The 18,010-nt window shown below is 43.2% G+C and overlaps 2 protein-coding genes across 4 annotated transcripts in view; one reads left to right on the top strand and one right to left on the bottom strand.

Annotated features, from left to right (window-relative positions):
• LOC126176341 (uncharacterized) overlaps positions 1-18,010 on the bottom strand; it is a 129,970-nt gene that overhangs the window by 93,132 nt on the left and 18,828 nt on the right. The gene's annotated exons all lie outside the window — the stretch shown is intronic.
• On the top strand, positions 5,488-17,158 carry LOC126176399 (uncharacterized). The gene is made up of 2 exons (XM_049923560.1): positions 5,488-5,880; positions 16,916-17,158. Exons 1-2 carry the CDS (start codon positions 5,526-5,528, stop codon positions 17,038-17,040), a joined length of 480 nt encoding a protein of 159 aa, XP_049779517.1. The 5' UTR covers positions 5,488-5,525; the 3' UTR covers positions 17,041-17,158.

The raw sequence follows: 18,010 nt of genomic DNA, 5'->3' as shown, positions 1-18,010 counted from the left end.
ACCGACTGACATTACAAAGAAGGCGACAGGGAGATTGTTCTGGTCCTTTTATTAACAGACCGCTTTCACATAATATTTCCAATGAATTTAAGTCTTCCATTAGACTTTCATATTCATTTCGCTTGCTCCTCCTATTTCGTTGTTGTATTGCCTCTGGCTATTTAAACGACTGCAGAAATTATCCAGTAATCTCTTAATCAGGTTGTTTCCATTGTTCATGGGCACTGTCTTACATTTATCATCATTTACATATTATCCAACTCGTTATGCATTTGCTAACAATCACTCAGTGACGCTCCTTTCTTGTATACAAGTGAGTCATCAAGATATAATCTCAAACAACTGATTACCTTCTCTGATAAATTATTTACCTACACTATGTGCTCAAAAGTATCCGAACACCAGGCTACAAATGACTTAAAGTTCGTGCCGCCCTCCATCGGTAATGCTGGAAGTCAATACGGTGTTGGCCCACCGTTAGCCTTGATGACAGCTTCCACTCTCACAGGGATACGTTCAATCATGTGCTGGAAGGTTTCTAGGGGAATGGCAGCCCATTCTCCACGGAGTGCGGCACTGAGGAGAGATATCGATGTCGGTAGGTGAGGCCTGGAACGAAGTCGGCGTTCCAAAACATCCCAAAGGTGTTCTGTAGGATTCAGGTCAGGACTCTGTGCAGGCCAGTCCATTACAGTGATATTATTGTGGTGTAACCACTCCGCCACAGGCCGTGCATTATGAACAGGTGCTCCATCGTGTTGAAAGATGCAATCGCCGACCCTGAATTGCTCTTCAAGAGTGAGAAGCAAGAAGGTGCTTAAAACAAAATGTGGGCCTGTGCTGTGATAATGGCACGCTAAACAACGAGGGATGTAAGCCTTCTCCATAAAAAATACGACCACACCATAACACACCACCTCCGAATTTTACTGTTGGCACTAAACACGATGGCAGATGACGTTCATCGGGTATTTGCCATACCCACACCCTGCCATCGGATCGCCACAATGTGTACACTGTAATTCTTCACTCCATACAACGTTTTTCCACTGTTCAATCGTCCACTTTTTACGCTCCTTATACTAAGCGAAGCGTCGTTTGGCATTTACCGGCGTTATGTGTGGCTTATGAGCAGCCGCTCGACCTTGAAATCCAAGTTTTCTTTCCTCCCGCCTAACTGTCGTAGTACTTGCAGTGGATCCTGATGCAGTTTGTAATTCCTGTGTGACGGTCTGGATAGATATCTGCCTGTTCCACACTAGGACCCTCTTCAACTGTCCGCGGTTTCTGTCAGTCAAGAGACGAGGTCGGCCTGTACGCTTTTGTGCTGTACGTGTCCCTTCACGTTTCCACTTCCGGATCACATCGGAAACAGTGGACCTAGGGATGTTTAGGAGTGTGGCAATCTCGCGTACAGACGTATGACACAAGTGACACGCAATCACCTAACCACGTTTGAACTCCGTGAGTTCCGCGGAGCGCCGCATTCTGCTCTCTTACGATGTCTAATGACTACTGAGGTCGCTGATATGGAGTACCTGGCAGTATGAGGCAGCACAATGCACCTAATATGAGAAACGTATGTTTTTGGTGGTGTCCGGATACTTTCGATCACATAATGGGACTTAACTTCTGAGGTCATCATTCCCCTAGAACCTATAACTGCTTAAATCTAACTAACCTAACGACATCACACAGATCCATACCCGAAGCAGGATTCGAACCTGCGACCGTAGCGGTCGCGCAGTTCCAGACTGTAGCGCCTAGAACCTCTCGGCCACCCCGGCCGGCAATTATGAGTCGTTGGCAACCGTATTACCTTCGCTTCTCTTGAGCGTTCGCTAACTAGTCTAAAATTCTTTGTTATCAGTTGGAGCAGATAGTCATGACAATCACGTGTTCTGTATTCTTTGACAGCACGTTCAGTACCAAAAGCTTTTTTGGCACTCTTCTGTTCACCTGTGTTTGTTGTTTGCCGGATAAAGAGAGAGAGAGAAAAGGGAGAAGCGTTTCATGAGAGGAGTGTTTCCTGAATCTGGGTTCACTGTTCGAGAGAAGCTGTTACTCTTCAGAGTCTCTAAAGTTCCGAACTTAAGTTATGTTTCGGAACTTTGCAGGATTCAGATGCTAGACGGTTCACTCTTTTCCAGTCACGTGGTTCTGTTCGCTGACAGACAAGTTCTTGATGAATGTGAGCTAGGAAAGAATCTGTCGCCACAGAACATTCAATGGCGGGGCACTGCGCTTTCTTCGCTCTGAGTACTTTCGGTAACTTATTGTACCACTTATTTAATTCACTATATGATGAAAAGCATTCTCGAACCTCTATGTAATGCGAATCTGGCCATTAGATAAGACGAGAGGTGGACCTGACAGTATAAAAGGGGACCGTTGTTGTCGGTAGAGAAGCATTAACAGCAGAAAGCATCGTTCAGGCAAGTTCAGTGACTTCGAGCGTAGACTAATCATTGGATGTCAGTGAAGTAACAAGTCCATCAAGGTCACCTCAACCCTTCTAAAGCTGCACAAGTTGGTTGTTGGTGATGTGGGTATGAAGTGGAAACGCGAAGGAACAACCACAGCTAAAAAAATAATAAAAATAAATATAAAAAATACTGTACTGACAGACAGGGACCGTCAAGCACTGCGATGAGTGATTGTAAAAAATAGCGTGAAATCAGAGGAAGGAATCATTCGGGAGTTATAACGTGGTACCAGTAGACCAGCTAGCACAACGACCGTGCGTAGTGTGTTAAAAAGAATGGCGTATCATGGTCGAGAGTTCCTCACAAGCCACACGTGTCTGTAGTCAGTATTAGCTAGGGGGAGTAAAGAGCGACGGCACTGGACAGTGCATAACTTTGAGGCGAGTGATTTGTGGCGATGAATCACGCTTTACCCTTTGACATTCTGATGGAAGAGTCTGGGTTTGGCGAATGCCTGGAGACAGTTACTTTCCGTCATGTGTAGTGCCAACAGTCAAATGTTGAGGGGGCGGTGTTACGATATTGGGGTGTCTTCCGTGGTGAGGGTGTTATTCCTTTACTGTGCTCTGAAGACGATGCTAAATTCAGAAAGATATGAACACATTTTACAACAATGTATACTGCGTACAGTAGAGGAACAATTCGAAGTCGATGACTGTGTCAGAATGACAATTCACTCTTTCATAAGTGAGCAGCTGTGAGTCAATATGTTGTTAACGTGCCACAGCAATGCCTCTGCGACGTGGTTACCGTCGTCGCTGGCGGCGCAGTGTACCTGTGTACCTGAAGGCGATTGATATTGAATTGGCTGGGCGGTTTAATAAACAGCAATCTATTGGAGGTCCAAATGTTTTTCGTGGACTCCATCTGAACTTTACCTGTGATGTTCAAGCAGTGTTTGGAGGTAGTACCTGGTTGACACTTGCTGTTGTATGGGGCAATATTTTGGCTTCGTTGACATGGAGTATTGCTGAGACTACAGGACTGTTGGCTAAACAGCCTTATGGTACTCTTGTTCCAAGCATGCCATTTGTTTTGACTACGAGAAGGAAATGTACCGGCCAGTTCAGAGTCCCGACCTGAGCCCTACAGAACGCCTTTAGGATGAGTCAGAACGTCCACTTTGCTCCAGACCCCATCGTCCAACAGTGCTGCCTTCTCCAGTTTTGGCTCTGGAGGAAGAATGGACTGCCATTCGTCCACAGACATTCAGACACCTCGTTTAAAGTGTCCCCAGCCCAGTTCCAACCGTCGACTGATAGATATCCGGATGCTTTCGGTCAGATAGTGCATCTTCAATCTCCTATGTTCCGTAGCAGTCAGACGGCGGCACGGCAGGAGTAGCTTTGAATGCTTTTTAAAGTCATCTTTCCATACTAGTACTTCATTTGTTCAGATAACAGTGTAATTCTTATGGGTTTGGAAGAACCGTTTTGATTCATTTCCCGATTTCGTATTAGGATCTCCAGAGATGCCTTTGTATAAGGCATAATCGTGGAAACTGTTATGGGCTTCACAAGTGCCCATTCACCTAGACGAACAATTCGCAGTTACGTTTTCACTGTTCATTCTAGTTTGAATGGAGATTGCACAATCTCTGCATTCACAAAATTATGTGTGTGTTAACAAGTAAACAAACCTCTTTTTTGTCTTATACGGACATGTCCGGAAGAACAGACACCATATCCATATAAGTATATAGTTCTGGCAATACCGGCCATGACCTTCCTCTTCTGTGCGGATGCACACCTATTACCCGAACTCTTACGGAACTTGGTAAGAATGTCTTCCACGAGTAATGAGTGTGTTGGGTAGGGACATTACGAATGTAGTGTGTGGACATATAAGATCAGAATTTGGGTCTCGCGGGAGGCGTGCGCGAGATAGTCCCTGCATCGCGCTATCGTATGTGCACTCGGTGGCTCAGATGGATAGCCGGCACGGTAGCTCAGCGTGTTCGGTCAGAGGGTTGCTCGCCCTCTGTAATAAAAAAAACTGAGTAAAGGAATCAACGATCAACTTCAGCGGATGTCTTGTGATGTCCGCCCAGATCAAATGCAACGAACACTACCGAATAAAAAGAAAAAGATGGATAGATCGTCTGCCACGTAAGCAGGAGATCCCGGGTTCGACTCCCGGTCGAGGCATACATTTTCACCTGTCCCCGTTGATATTTATCAGCGCTTGTCAGCGGCTGAAGGTATTAATATATATTTCTAATTTCATTTTTTTCAGTCTCTCATTACACTAATTGATTCCAATGAAGCCTGCCTAGATAGCCTATTCACTGTAACAAAATATTACGTTACATGGACCAACTTAGGCACGGAATGAATATGAGCAATATTAGCCCATCTATCTGATAAAAACTTGCAAAAGTTCGTCATGTTTGGTGCTGAGTTGTTCTTTCGTTGATTATACGCTTTGCGGAGAAACGTCGCACTGGAAAGACGAAATGGAATTTAATTTAATTTAATAACCAATTAGTAAACACTGCCACGAACATCTTCTGCCAATTGGTGGACGGTATGTTGCCTCATCAGACTGTATAGCCATACAAAACAATGTTCGTAAGATAAAAACTTGGCAAAAAATACGGAAATGATGCGTACTTGGAAGCAAGTAATAAACAACGATGACGAAATGCTTCTTATATTTTGGTTGACGGCAATTGCATTCTGAAAGTATCACACAACTGTCCTTATCACAAAATGACTTCTGAATAGTGTAATGGTTATATTTATCTGTGACGATGACTTCCGCGAAAAACTGCTTCTAACCTTGAACACAGAGTTCACTGTGACTCACATCAGGTGGTTGCTTTGTAAGAAAGAACAATTCCCGTCAGCGGTGACAATACGAGATAGAGGAAAAAGCTTGCTTACCACTTAGCTTAGGAATTTCTGTGTCACCGCCGAAGTTGTCCTCGTGATAACGTTGCTGATTGCAATGTTTTCCTTACTACAAAAGGAACTGGTGTTCCACTGGCTTTAGTTCTATAGGTTCCAGTAGCATCGGTCTCAACCAAATACTGCCGAGATGGCATACTTTTCAACTCTGATCGCAGGTGCCTGTCTGCTGATTTTATGCTCAACTAATGCTACTGCTCAAGACAGACAGGACGCTGAAACAGAGACAACGACTATGACTGGTGACCAAGATCAGACATCACCACTGGAGGGCAGCATTCCAGGAAGGCCAATAGATTTTGGCGGTCTTCTGTCGGGCTTGCATATATTTGGAGGCGGCTTTGGACCGTTGAGACCTGTAGGTGGCGGCATGAGGCCATGGATGCCAATAGGCGGGTCAATGAACGGAGGCGGTGTTCTTCCAGGATGGCCAACAAGCGAAACCACCAGCGGCGCAGATACTGCGGAAGCAGCGACAGCGTCAAGTATGTTTTCACAATAGCAGTTCTCTTCTCATTAAGTAATCTGACCGTGGATAACGATAAACCTTCTCTGTCTGGCAGTGAATGGGACAATAATGGACAGTCATTTTCAGACAATAAGTCGTCCAACGTTTTTTCGTTGAGTACGTTCGACATTTATATCCTTCACAGCTGCCTCCCGTGCCATGGAATTTATTCCCTGCCATGGAAATTATTCGTAACAAACACTCTATTTTCGTGTCTCTTCTTCTTTACCGTGTTTACCACATATTCGTGTCCTCGCCGATTCCGCGGAGAACCTCATTCCTTATCTTATTAGTTCACTTAATTTTCAACATTCTTCTGTATCACCAATTCTCGAATGCTTCGATTTCCTTCAGTTTCGGTTTTCCCACAGTCCATGTATTACTTCCATACAATGCTGTACGCCAGACGTATTTTCTTAGAAATTTGCCGGCCGGAGTGGCCGTGCGGTTCTAGGCGATACAGTCTGGAACCGAGCGACCGCTACGGTGGCAGGTTCGAATCCTGCCTCGGGCATGGATGTGTGTGATGTCCTTAGGTTAGTTAGCTTCAATTAGTTCTAAGTTGTAGGCGACCGATGACCTCAGAAGTTAAGTCGCATAGTGCTCAGAGCCATTTTTTTCTTAGAAATTTCTTCCTCAAATTAAGGCCTACGTTTCATAGCCAAGAAGGCCCTTTTTGCAGTGCTAGTCTGCTTTTTATGTCCGCCTTCTGTCATGGGTTATTTTGTTGCCTAGGTGGCAGAATTCCTCTACTTTGTGATCAACCAAATGTTTCTTCGATTTACTGTCAGTCCATTTTCTGTGCTCATTAGGCTGTTCATTCCATTCGACAGATCCTCACCCTCACCGAGGATAGCTATGTCGTCAGAAAATCTTATCACTGATATTCTTTCGTCTCGAATATTAATTCCAGTCCTGAACATATCTTTCATTTCCGTTATTGTTTCTTCGGTGTAGAGATTGAATGGTAGGGGTAAAAGAGTACATTTCTGTCTTATACCGCTTTTAATCCGAACACTTCGTACTTCATCTTCCATTTTTATTATTTTCGCTTGTTCCTTGTATGAATTGTGTTTCACACGTCTTTGCCTATTTTCTTCGATTTTCGAACATGTTGTACTATATTACAGTGTTGATCGCTATTTCCGGCTCGACAAATCCTATAAACGTGTCTTGATTTTTCTCCAATCTTGCTTCCATTACCGACCGCAACGTCAGAACTGCCTGTCTGGTGTCTTTATCTTTTCTAAAGCCCAAATGATGGTCATCTAACAGATTCTCAATTTTATTTTCCATTCTTCTGTATATACTTTGGTGTTGATAAACTCCTTCAGCTGTATTGAGCTCTTGAGCACCTTGAGTAACTTGTAGGTACGGCAATCATAGCTGAGTAGTTATGTTGGGTAGTAATAAAACGCTTCAGCTGTATTTACTTCTTACTACTTGGATCATTGCCGGTTTCGTGACACTTATATTAGTCTTGTCAGCAAGATGGATGCTTGGGATGTTGACTGCGCTATAATTCTCGCACTTCTCGCTTCTTGCAGTTTTCGAAATGATGATATTTTTACGAAAGTCAGATGGTATATCGTCAGTCTCGCGCATTCTACGTACAAACGTGAATAGTCGTTCTGTTGCCACGTCTCTTACTAATTTTAGATATTCCGATTGGATGTTACCTATTGCTTCTGTCTTATTTGATTTTAAGTCTTCCAAAGCTCTGTTAAATCCTGATTCTAATACTGCATTCCCTGTCTTTTCCCTATCGACTGCTGCTTCTTCCTCTATCATGTCATCAGATGTGTCCTCTCCTTCATATAGGACTTCAATGTACTCTTTCCAAGCATCAACTCGCTCCGCTGTATTTAACATAGGAATTCCCATTGCAGTCTTAATGTTACATCCTTTGGTTTTAATTGCACTGAGGGCTGTTTTGATTTCTGTATACGCTGGGTCGGTCCTTTCTTTCTACGTATAACTAAATGCAGGATGTCGGAGGATGCTAAGTCAAGTAAACAAAAAATGATTGTTCCAACAATTCGCAATTTAGTTCCCACAGTTTTCAGATAATGAAAGGACCTCCTAATGTCATGATGACAAATTATTTTTTCTCCTTTGCAATCCATTTTTTTCATTTAGTCTGTTTGCTGGTCACTGTTTCACCCATGGCCTCAGAAAACGTTAGCGTTTGTAGCGGACTCCGCGTTACTTTGGATCACGCTACAAGAATTTCAACCAGTTTTGTCGTTAACTGGTGTCCTCATATTTCATCCATAGTTACTAATTGACGCATATATTTTTTCCTCCTTTGTTCCCTGAGATTACATTCCACACATAAGTGTAAACAGCCCCTCATCTTTGGTCTTCAAGTATGTGAAATATCAGCGGTAACTAACAATAGATATAGTTAATCACAGTTATAACCCGTCGTGACTTTTGGGGCATCCTGTATAACACAGAAATTCGTTTCTGCATTTGCTTCCGTTCAACATAAGAAATGCGTCATTCATCTTGCAGTACGTTTTATTTATTTAATGTAGGACTCTTTTTGTTCCTATCTGTATAATATCAACTACGTATGTAAGGTCCGAGAATACTAATTATTAGTATCGCTTACTGATAATTATAATGCTCAGATAGTATTAGGAATAGACAGTTGGTTGAAAGTGAACAGCAAAGCTGAAACTGGTAGTGAATAACGACGGTATCTTATATTCTGCGTAGAAAATTGGTCGCAAGAATAGGTTAGTCGTCAATGGTGGTGTCTTATTTATGTACTAGAGAACTGGATAATGCCTAGCGAGGATAGCACGGATCAGAATGTGAAATAATGTGGGCGAAGGTAAGAATCAAAAGTCAGTCAAAAATTGGCAATCGGATGCTTTTATAAGTCACCTGCGCCAGGAGCTGTAGCGGGAGGGTGCTTCATAAAAAACTTGCAGAATCTCGTCAGTAAGTTCTCTGATCCCGCTGTTGTAATGGGGGTGGCTTCAACTTGCCAGGTATAGATTGGGAGAGTCATGCTATCAAAACTTGTGTCAGGGATTAATGTGCATTATTCTGAATATGATGTTCGTTTCCCAGCAGATAACTTACTTATGAAGGTAGCGTCTGTGGCCTCCTAGCAAAACACACATCTGTCCTCCTCGAATCAGTTAACGAAGAAGATAGTATGAGCGATCTTTCGGCTGTGTGTAGCATACTATGATAACGGGTATTTCAAGAAGTGTTAAGACAGGCAAGAAACTATTTTTGCATAGCAAGTGTGAAAGGTGAGAAATTGAAGAGTATCTGAGTGATTAACGTGAAATATTCAGCATTGAGGGTGAATATGTGGAGCACAAATGGAAAAAATTAAAAATCAAGTTTCAACCTTTAGACAAGTATTTCCCGCGCAAGATCTTAAGGGATAAGAAAAACTCACTGTGGCTTAATAGCCGTGTCAGAAACTGCTACGTAAACAAAGACAGCTTCATCGCAGATTTAAGAGAAGTCAATACCTATTTAGAAACAAAAACTGAACGAAGTGCAAGTGAACGTAAGGAGAGCGAAGCCGGCCGAAGTGGCCGAGCGGTTCTAGGCGCTACAGTCTGGAACCGCACGACCGCTGCGGTCGCAGGTTCGAATCCTGCCTCGGGCACGGATGTGTGTGATGTCCTTAGGTTAGTTAGGTTCAAGTTTTAGTCTCAGAAGTTAAGTCCCATAGTGCTCAGAGCCATTTGAACCATTTTTGGAGAGTGATGAGAGAAGCGTTCCATGAGTCTGAAAGCAAAATTTTGTCAAAGGATCTTACTAAACACCCTCAGAGGTTTTTCTCTTACGAAAAATCAGTAATCGGTTCGAAATAATCCATTCAGTCACTTGGTGACCATAATGCCAACGAAAAGGGAAATGACAGAAAGACGGAATTACGTCTTCCGAAATGGTTTGACCGCGGAAAGTAGTAATTCGATCACTCATTTCAACCATCGTAAAAACTTCGAAATGGCAGATTGGCGATAACTGATCATAGAAAAACGACTACGATCGCTCTGTAGTGAAAAGACATCAGGACTAAATGAGATACCCGGAAGATTTCACTGAGATGATACGAAAGAAGTTGCTCCTCTGCTGCCAGCAGTTTATCGTACGTCGTTGGAGCAAGAAAGGGTACCTAGACACTGCAAAAAACCGCAGGCCATTCCCATTTCTAAGAAGAGTCGTAGGACAGATGAACATAGTTATGGACCTGTTTCGTTGACGTTAATCTGTTGTATAATTATGGAACGTGTTCTGTGCTCACGTATTATGACGTTTTTTGGAAGACGAGAATCTCCTCTGTAAATACCAACATGGATTCCGCAAACAAAGGTCATGCGAAACAGTTCGCTCTGTTCTTCCATGAGATCCGCAGCGCTGTAATCGTCGCTACCAGGTTGATGCATTGTCCTCGACTTCAGGAAGGCATTTATCATCCTGCACTGTCGATTAGTGAAGAATATACGACCTTACCGACTATTGGACGTGATTTACGACTGGATTCAAGACTTCCTGACTCAACATGTCACTCTTAACGCCCCAAGATCGACAGATGTAATTTCGGGAGCACTACCAGGAAGTGTAATGAGACTGTTACTATTTACCGTGTATTTAAATGATCTAGAAGAATGCTTCGGAAGCTAAGGCTATTCACAGACGATGCGCTTATCTGTAAGAAGGCAGCAACGCCAGAAGACAGTAAAGATTTGCAGAAGGACCCACTGTAGGGCGCTAATGACCATTGAAGTTGTGCGCCCTAAAACCACAAAAAAAAAAAAGGACCCACTGAGAATTGATTAGCGGGTCGGGGACTGGCAGCTGGCCCTAAACTTAAATAAATGTAACATATTGCGCATACACAGGAATAGAAATCGACTACCGTATAGCTATACTATTGATGACAAATTGCAGGAAACAGTAACTATTGTAAGTATTGTAAACTATCTAGGAGTATCTCCCCAGATCGGCCTTAAGTTGAATGACCACATAAAACAACTATTAGGAAAGGCAGATGAGAGACAGAGATTCATTGGGAAAATCTTAAGGAAATGTAGCTCATCCACGAAAGTAATGATTTACCAGGCGCTAGTTCCTCCGATTCTTGTGTATTGTTTGTCAACCAGGCAGGACTGATGGTTGAAATAGAGAAGATCCAACGAAGCCCGGCGCGTTTTGGCAGGGGATCGTCTAGTCCAGGCGAGAGCGTTACAGATGTGCTCAACAAACTCCTTTAGGAGATACGAAAAGAGGGCGTTTTACATCACGGAGCGGTTTAGCGTTGAAATTTAGAGAGTACTGTCCAAAAAGATTCGGACAGCATATTACTTCCATGGCCATGACTCTAAAGCACTATGGGACCTCTGAGGTCATCCCTAGACTTAGAAATACTTAAACCTAACTAACCTAAGGACATCACACACGTCCATGTCGGAGGCAGGATTCGAACCTGCGACCGTAGCAGCAGCGCGGTTCCGGACTGAAGCGCCTAGAACCGTTCGGCTACAGAGATCGGCGTATTACTTCCACCCACATACTTCTCTCTAAATGACTACAAAGAGGAAAATTCGAGACATTACAATACAGAAATTTTTTGTTCCCACGAACCATTTGTGAATGGAACTGGGAAAGGAGGGTCAGTTAGTGGTACCAGAAGTGCCCTTCGACAGCCACAGTCAAGTGGCTTCCAGATTACTGATGTAGATGAACACATGGTCCGCTTTCGTCTGTGGTTGCTGGTTTGGGATGTTCTTTCACATGGATCACCTTCGAAAGAAGTATGACCACTCTTGATTCGAGCTTCCCATATCGTAACTGTTGAAAATGGTGCAGCAAGCTCTTTGGGACCTTGTATTCCGTTGTCAACTTTGGACGAATTCCGAGGGAATGAAGCATCCACTACAAAATATTTTATGATTGGAGGGTATTTTCCTTTATCCATTTAAATAAAACATACGTAACATAACTTTATCTGCAAAATTATTAAAAAATTCTCAACGTCCAAGTGACATAAGGCTTTGGTTTGGTTTCTGTACAAAATGTGTAGACATGTGCTGTTTTTAGGCTTTCTCGGAAGTAGTGTTTTCTTCTTTAGTGGAAACTCCACAGTACTTCGACGAGCCAGTTCCTACATTTACCACGGCAAACTCCAACTCCACGCGCAAGAAATTATCTAAATTGGTCCAACGTAACAGAAGCAAAACTTCATTTTTGTGAATGGTATATCTACGTCTGGTCAAGAAATTTTCTGTAATACAGCATAATTACATGCAACTAATTTAAGATACTTTCAGAATTACTAGATTCAGAAACTTTATCTGTTATAAGGAAACGGTAGTGAACTGTACTTATTTTTCACGAATATCGCGTTATAACTTTTTACGCATTTTTACGAAAGTAAAAAGGATGAACATCGTAATTACAACTTAGTGCTTCGCAATGCATGAAACAACAGATAACAATTTCCTTCATCTATCAACATATACAGTCTGTTGACTTGTAGTCTCTGATCCAGAGTAATACGTATTTTAACTCTTACCTTTGTGTGATACATGAGGCGTAACAACATTACGTACATATCGTGACACTTTCTCCGTAACGCAAACCCAGACAATATTGCTCTAGTATCAGCTTTGCAAATGTGTTGTCCTACTCATCATTATTTCATCCCCATCGACGCGCAAGTCGCCGAAGTGGCTTCAAATCTAAAGACTTGCACCAGGCGAGCGGTCTACCCGAAGGGAGGCCCTCGACACACGCCATTATTATTAGCGGTCCACAAGTTGACCAATGTGGCGTCGACTGAAATAAGACACTCGGTGGCCGAAGTTCCCCGTATGTGGCTTCCCGGCCAACATTACTCCAAAGGTTTCACGACTGACATATAACAACGTAGCGCGCTTAAGTAGAGAGAAATGTATGACTAAACGATTGCAAAATTGTAGCTGGCAGCTACCATATCCATTAAATTCTGGGAGCATGCGTAAAGAATGACTTACAGCGAAACGATTACATAAAACTAGTCGCAGATAAGGTAGGCGCCTGACAGATTCTTGCAAGAATCCCCATTAGACATAGCCCGCCCACAATCCTAGTCGACCAGTACTTGAATATTGCTCGCCAATCTGGAATCAGTGCTAGATAGGATTGATGCAGGAAATAGACAAGATCCAAAGAAGAGCGGCGTGCTTCATTACAGGCTTATTTTGTAAGTGCGGAAGCGTTAAGGAGATACTTGGCAAACGCCGGTGGTAGACGCTGCAGAGGAGGCGTTCTGCATGATCGGATGGTTTATTATTAAAAGACAGTAGATTACTGAAAGAGTCAGCCAACATAATGCGTCTTCCTACGTACACCTCGCGAATGATGACTGAAGTAAGATCAGAGAGATTCGAGCTCATACAGAGGCTTTCCAACAATCGTTCTCGTCACGAACCACTCGTGACTGGAACAGTAATGCAGGGAAGTGACGGTGGTGCAAAAAGTACGCCCCGCCACACTCCACAATGCGGCTTGATGAAGACAGTTGTAAAAGTAGGTTTAGATCCCATTATCAAAAATAGCGAATACCAATTTTCGCCATGCATCACGATCAGGAAAACAGAACATCACACAGAATTAGTTATCGACCAAATTCTTCGTTCGTCAGACTCCCCATAATAAGTCCTACGATTTGCTAGCTAGCTTGGTCAGACATAGATTCAGAAATTGGATACTGGATTTTAAGATGCACCCAGGAGCAGATGTAGACTCTGATCACAATTTAGTAATGATGATGAGCAGACTGAACTTTAAGAGAATCGTACAGTAAAATAGGTGTGGAAGAAAATTGGTTACTGAAGTATTGGGCAAGTATGAGACGCAATTGAAGCTCGGTAACGATGTAGATACTGCGGGAAGGAGTTCCAAGCTCGACAGTTCGGTTGAAGAGAAGTGAACATTCCTAATCAGACCAATCACGGGAATTGGAGAAACAAACATAGGTACTAGGTAGGTGACTGAGAAGAAACTTTGGGTAACAGAAGAAATACTCAATGGATGGACGAAAGATGGAAGACAATACAGGGATAGGAAAAGACCATACAGCAGTATAAATCGTTAAGGAATGAAATAAAAAGGAAGCACAGGGAGGCGAAGGCGAAATGGCTGCAGGAAAGATCTGAAGAAACAGTAAAAGAAATGATCATCGGAAGGACTGACTTAGCACGCAAAAAAGTCAAAAAACCTCATGTGAACTTAAAATCAAGAACGGCACCGTTAAAAGAGAAATGAGAGTTCAACTGTTAAATGCAGAGGAGAGAGCAGATAGGTGGAAAGCGTGCAAATAAAACCTGCATGAGGGCAAGAAATCAGAATTTAATAGAGCTTTTGAAGACACACTCAAAAAAGGCAGAATGGATAGATAACAGATGACATTTCTAAAATCATGGGGGTAAGTGACAACCAAACCGCTTCATTCTGGAACCGCGAGACCGCTAAGGTCGCAGGTTCGAATCCTGCCTCGGGCAAGGTTGTGTGTGATGTCCTTAGGTTATTTAGGTTTAAGTAGTTCTAAGTTCTAGGGGACTGATAACCTCAGATGTTAAGTCCCATAGTGATCCGAGCCATTTGACAACCAAACGATTATTCATGTTGGTGTATAGAAACTATGGAACTGGCGACGTACCGTCGGACTTCCGTAAAAATATTATCCACACAATTCCGAAGATAGCAATGGCAGGTAAATGCGAGAACTACCGCATAATCAGCTTAACAGCTCATGCATCCAAGCTGCTGACAAGGAGAATATACAGAAGGCTGTAAAACTGAAGATATACCAAATGATTTGGCCTTAGGAAAGGTGAAGACACCAGAGAAGCTGTTGTGACGGTAAGTTCGATAATGGAAGCAGACTGGAGAAAAATAAAGACACGTTCTTAGGATTCGTAGACATGGAAAAAAAGCCTTCGACAATGTTAAACAGTGCAAGATGCTCTAAATTCTGACAAAGATACATGTAAAATACTGGAGAAGACGATAATATACAATGCGTACAAGAAGTAAGAGAGAAAAATAAGACTCCAAAATCAAGAAAGAAATGTTCAGATTAAACAAAGGATAAGAGAGGGACAGTCTTTCACCCCTACTGTTGAATCTATACATCAAAGAACCAATGACGGAAATAAAAGAAAGATTCAAGGTGGGATTGAAATTCAGGGTGAAAGGATTTCAATGATAAGATTCGCTGATTGCTTTCCTAGCGTCGGCGAAGGTAAAGAAAAATTATAAGATATATTGAATGGAATGAACCGTCTAATGAGTACAGAGTATGGACTGAAAGTAAACCGAAGAAAGACGATGGTAATGAGAAGTAGCACAAATGAGAATAGCGAGAAACTTAATATCAAAATTGGTAATCTCGAAGTAGACGAAATTAAGGATTCTGCTACCATAGAAGCAAAATATCCCATGAACGGACGGAGCAAGGAGAATCTAAAATGCAGACTAGCAAAGAGAAGTGTCAAGTATCAAAGGTAGATCTTAATTTGAGAAGGAAATTTCTGAGAATGAGCACTTGCATTGCAACATTGTATGGTAGTGAATCTCGGACTGACAGAAAATACCTGTTTTTTCGCAGAATCGGCGAAGGAAGGAGTATATGAAGATCACTGACAAGAAGAAGGGGCAGGATGATGGGACATGGGTTAAAACATCAGGGAATATCCCCAGGACAGATAGTGGCTGTCAGGGATTTTTCTTTGGTGGGAAAAATGGAAGAGGGTGCACTCATCTGTGTGATGCCAATTGAGGAGCTGTTTAAGTGAGAGCGGCTAGAAAGTCTGGGAAGTTGACTGTGGTTTGCATAGGTGTGTGCTGATCTTATACCAATCTGTACCGCATCCGAATGATGACACTGGCAGACGATGACACGGCAGTCGGTCGGCATTGAAGGGGTCGAAAGGGCCTTGGCTTTTTTAGGTACGCCGAAGGACGGATGAGGCGGGTTTGCAGCAAAACAATTTTGACGTTTAGTCATCATCGTTTGGAAACGTGTCAAAGTGAAGGCTATTAGAGATGTAACATTACCTGACATTTTTCGACGGAATGATTGAATGAGGCCTTGCTGTATAAACAATATCAGAATAACTGCAAGTGATATGGAACCTGAATCAGGATGTATGACTGGAGATGTGAACTTTGATCATACCGAATTCAGATTTATATATAAAACATCCTGACAGACTTAAATTGTGCGCCTTTCCGGGACTCGGATCGGGAACATTGCCTTTCACGGGTAATATTCTTACCTTCTAAGCACCCACGCACGACTGTGTCGGAGTCCGTACTCGCAGCCTTATTTCAGCAGTAAGTGTCTCTTACACACCAAATTTTACAGAAGTTCTCCTCCATACCTCGTCGGGCAAGCACTCCTGGAAAAAGGGGTGTTGCTTAGAAACGACTTAATCACAGTCTACGGGATTGTTTCCAGAACGAATTCGCTCTACAGAAGTACGAAGGTTGTTAAGTCGTTCAAAACAGTGCCCATTTAGTCCCAGAGTAAAAGTTTCATTCTAGAAACAGTCAGCTAGTCTGTGGCGAAGACATTTCTGCACAGCATCCTTTGTGTCAGGAGTGCTGGTGCCGCAAGGTATGCAGATGAACTTCTGTGAAGTTTGGAATGTAGGAGACAGATACTGCGGATGTAAAGCTGCGTGGGTGGGTCTTGAGTCGTTCTCGAGTTAGAGCTCACTGGTACAGCACTCACCCAAAAATGGCAAACTTCCCACCTTCATGTCCCGGTGCAGCATACAACATTAATTTCTCAGAAAGGTTCAAAATATCGCACAGCCCGCTTCAGAGTGAAAACTTCACTCCATATGAATATGCCTTGTATGTCATATATCTGCGCTACGGGACTTCCCTGTGTTTCACGATATAATCTTAGTGATCAGGAAGTTACTGCAGAGGGAAATGCTTACGTCCTATAGTAAATTTACTTGTCCGTCAACTTGTTCCAGGCTCCCGAACAGGCGAAACTCGACATGCTGGCTCCAGACACAGGGAGAGCTCTCCGACAGCGGCCCACGGCAGAGCAGCCAAAGGCCGGAAGTCCGTCAGGCGCGCCAGGGGGCGCAGAGGGTGAGCCACTGCACTGCATTGGAAGCAACTGGTCTAGCGAAATGGTCTGGAAGATGGCTCAATGTAACCACGTTCACACTTTTGCTTACGATATTTAAATAAAGGATTGCGTACTTCTTTCAGCCATCTAAATTTGTTGAATGCACCCTTTATCGACTTCCAGGAAAATAGAACTTTCGTATTTGACAGATAAATTACACTCCTTTCCACGTCAGGGAACCTTTTCGCAGTAATCCTTCATCACTTTCCTTCCCCATTTCCTAATGCTCGGTTCGGGGTCGTCGTCTCCAACTCTTCCTTCTTATATCGCTTAAGAACATTCTTTCTCCAACAGCCCTCTTCGCCTAGGGTTCTTGTATTCTGAATAAAGTGAAATCCTCTTTACCCTCACTGAAGAGCTAAAGAAACGTAACCTGCCTAATATCGTGTAGGGCCCCCGTGCACACACAGAAGTGCCGTAACACGATGTGGCATGGACTCGACTAACGCCTGAGGTAGTGGTGGAGGGAAGTGACACCATGTATCGTGCAGGGCTGTTCATAAATCCGAAAGAGTACGAGGGGACGGAGATCACTTCTGAACAGCACGTTACAAGGCATCCCAGATATGCTCAGTAATGAACTTAGAAGAGTGTTCCTGGAGCCACTCTGTAACAGTTCTGGACGTGTGGGGTGTCACATTGTCCTACTGGAATTGCCCAAGTCTGTCGGAATGCACAATGGACATGAGAGGATGCTTACGTACGTGTCATCGATCAGAGTCGTATCTAGATGTATCAGGGGTCCCATACCACACCAACTGCACACGCCCCACACCAGTAAAGAGTCTCCAATAGCTTGAACAGTCCCCTGCTGACATGCAGCGTCCATGAATTCAACAGGTTGTCACCATACCCGTACGCGTTCATTCGCTCGATACAATCTGAAACGAGACTCGTCCGACCGGACAACATGTTTTCAGTCATCAAGAGTCTA

Source organism: Schistocerca cancellata, chromosome 1 (assembly GCF_023864275.1).
Source record: "Schistocerca cancellata isolate TAMUIC-IGC-003103 chromosome 1, iqSchCanc2.1, whole genome shotgun sequence".
Lineage (NCBI taxonomy): Eukaryota > Metazoa > Arthropoda > Insecta > Orthoptera > Acrididae > Schistocerca > Schistocerca cancellata.
Note: the sequence above shows the minus strand (reverse complement) of the source record. Positions and strands in the feature narration are given on the sequence as shown.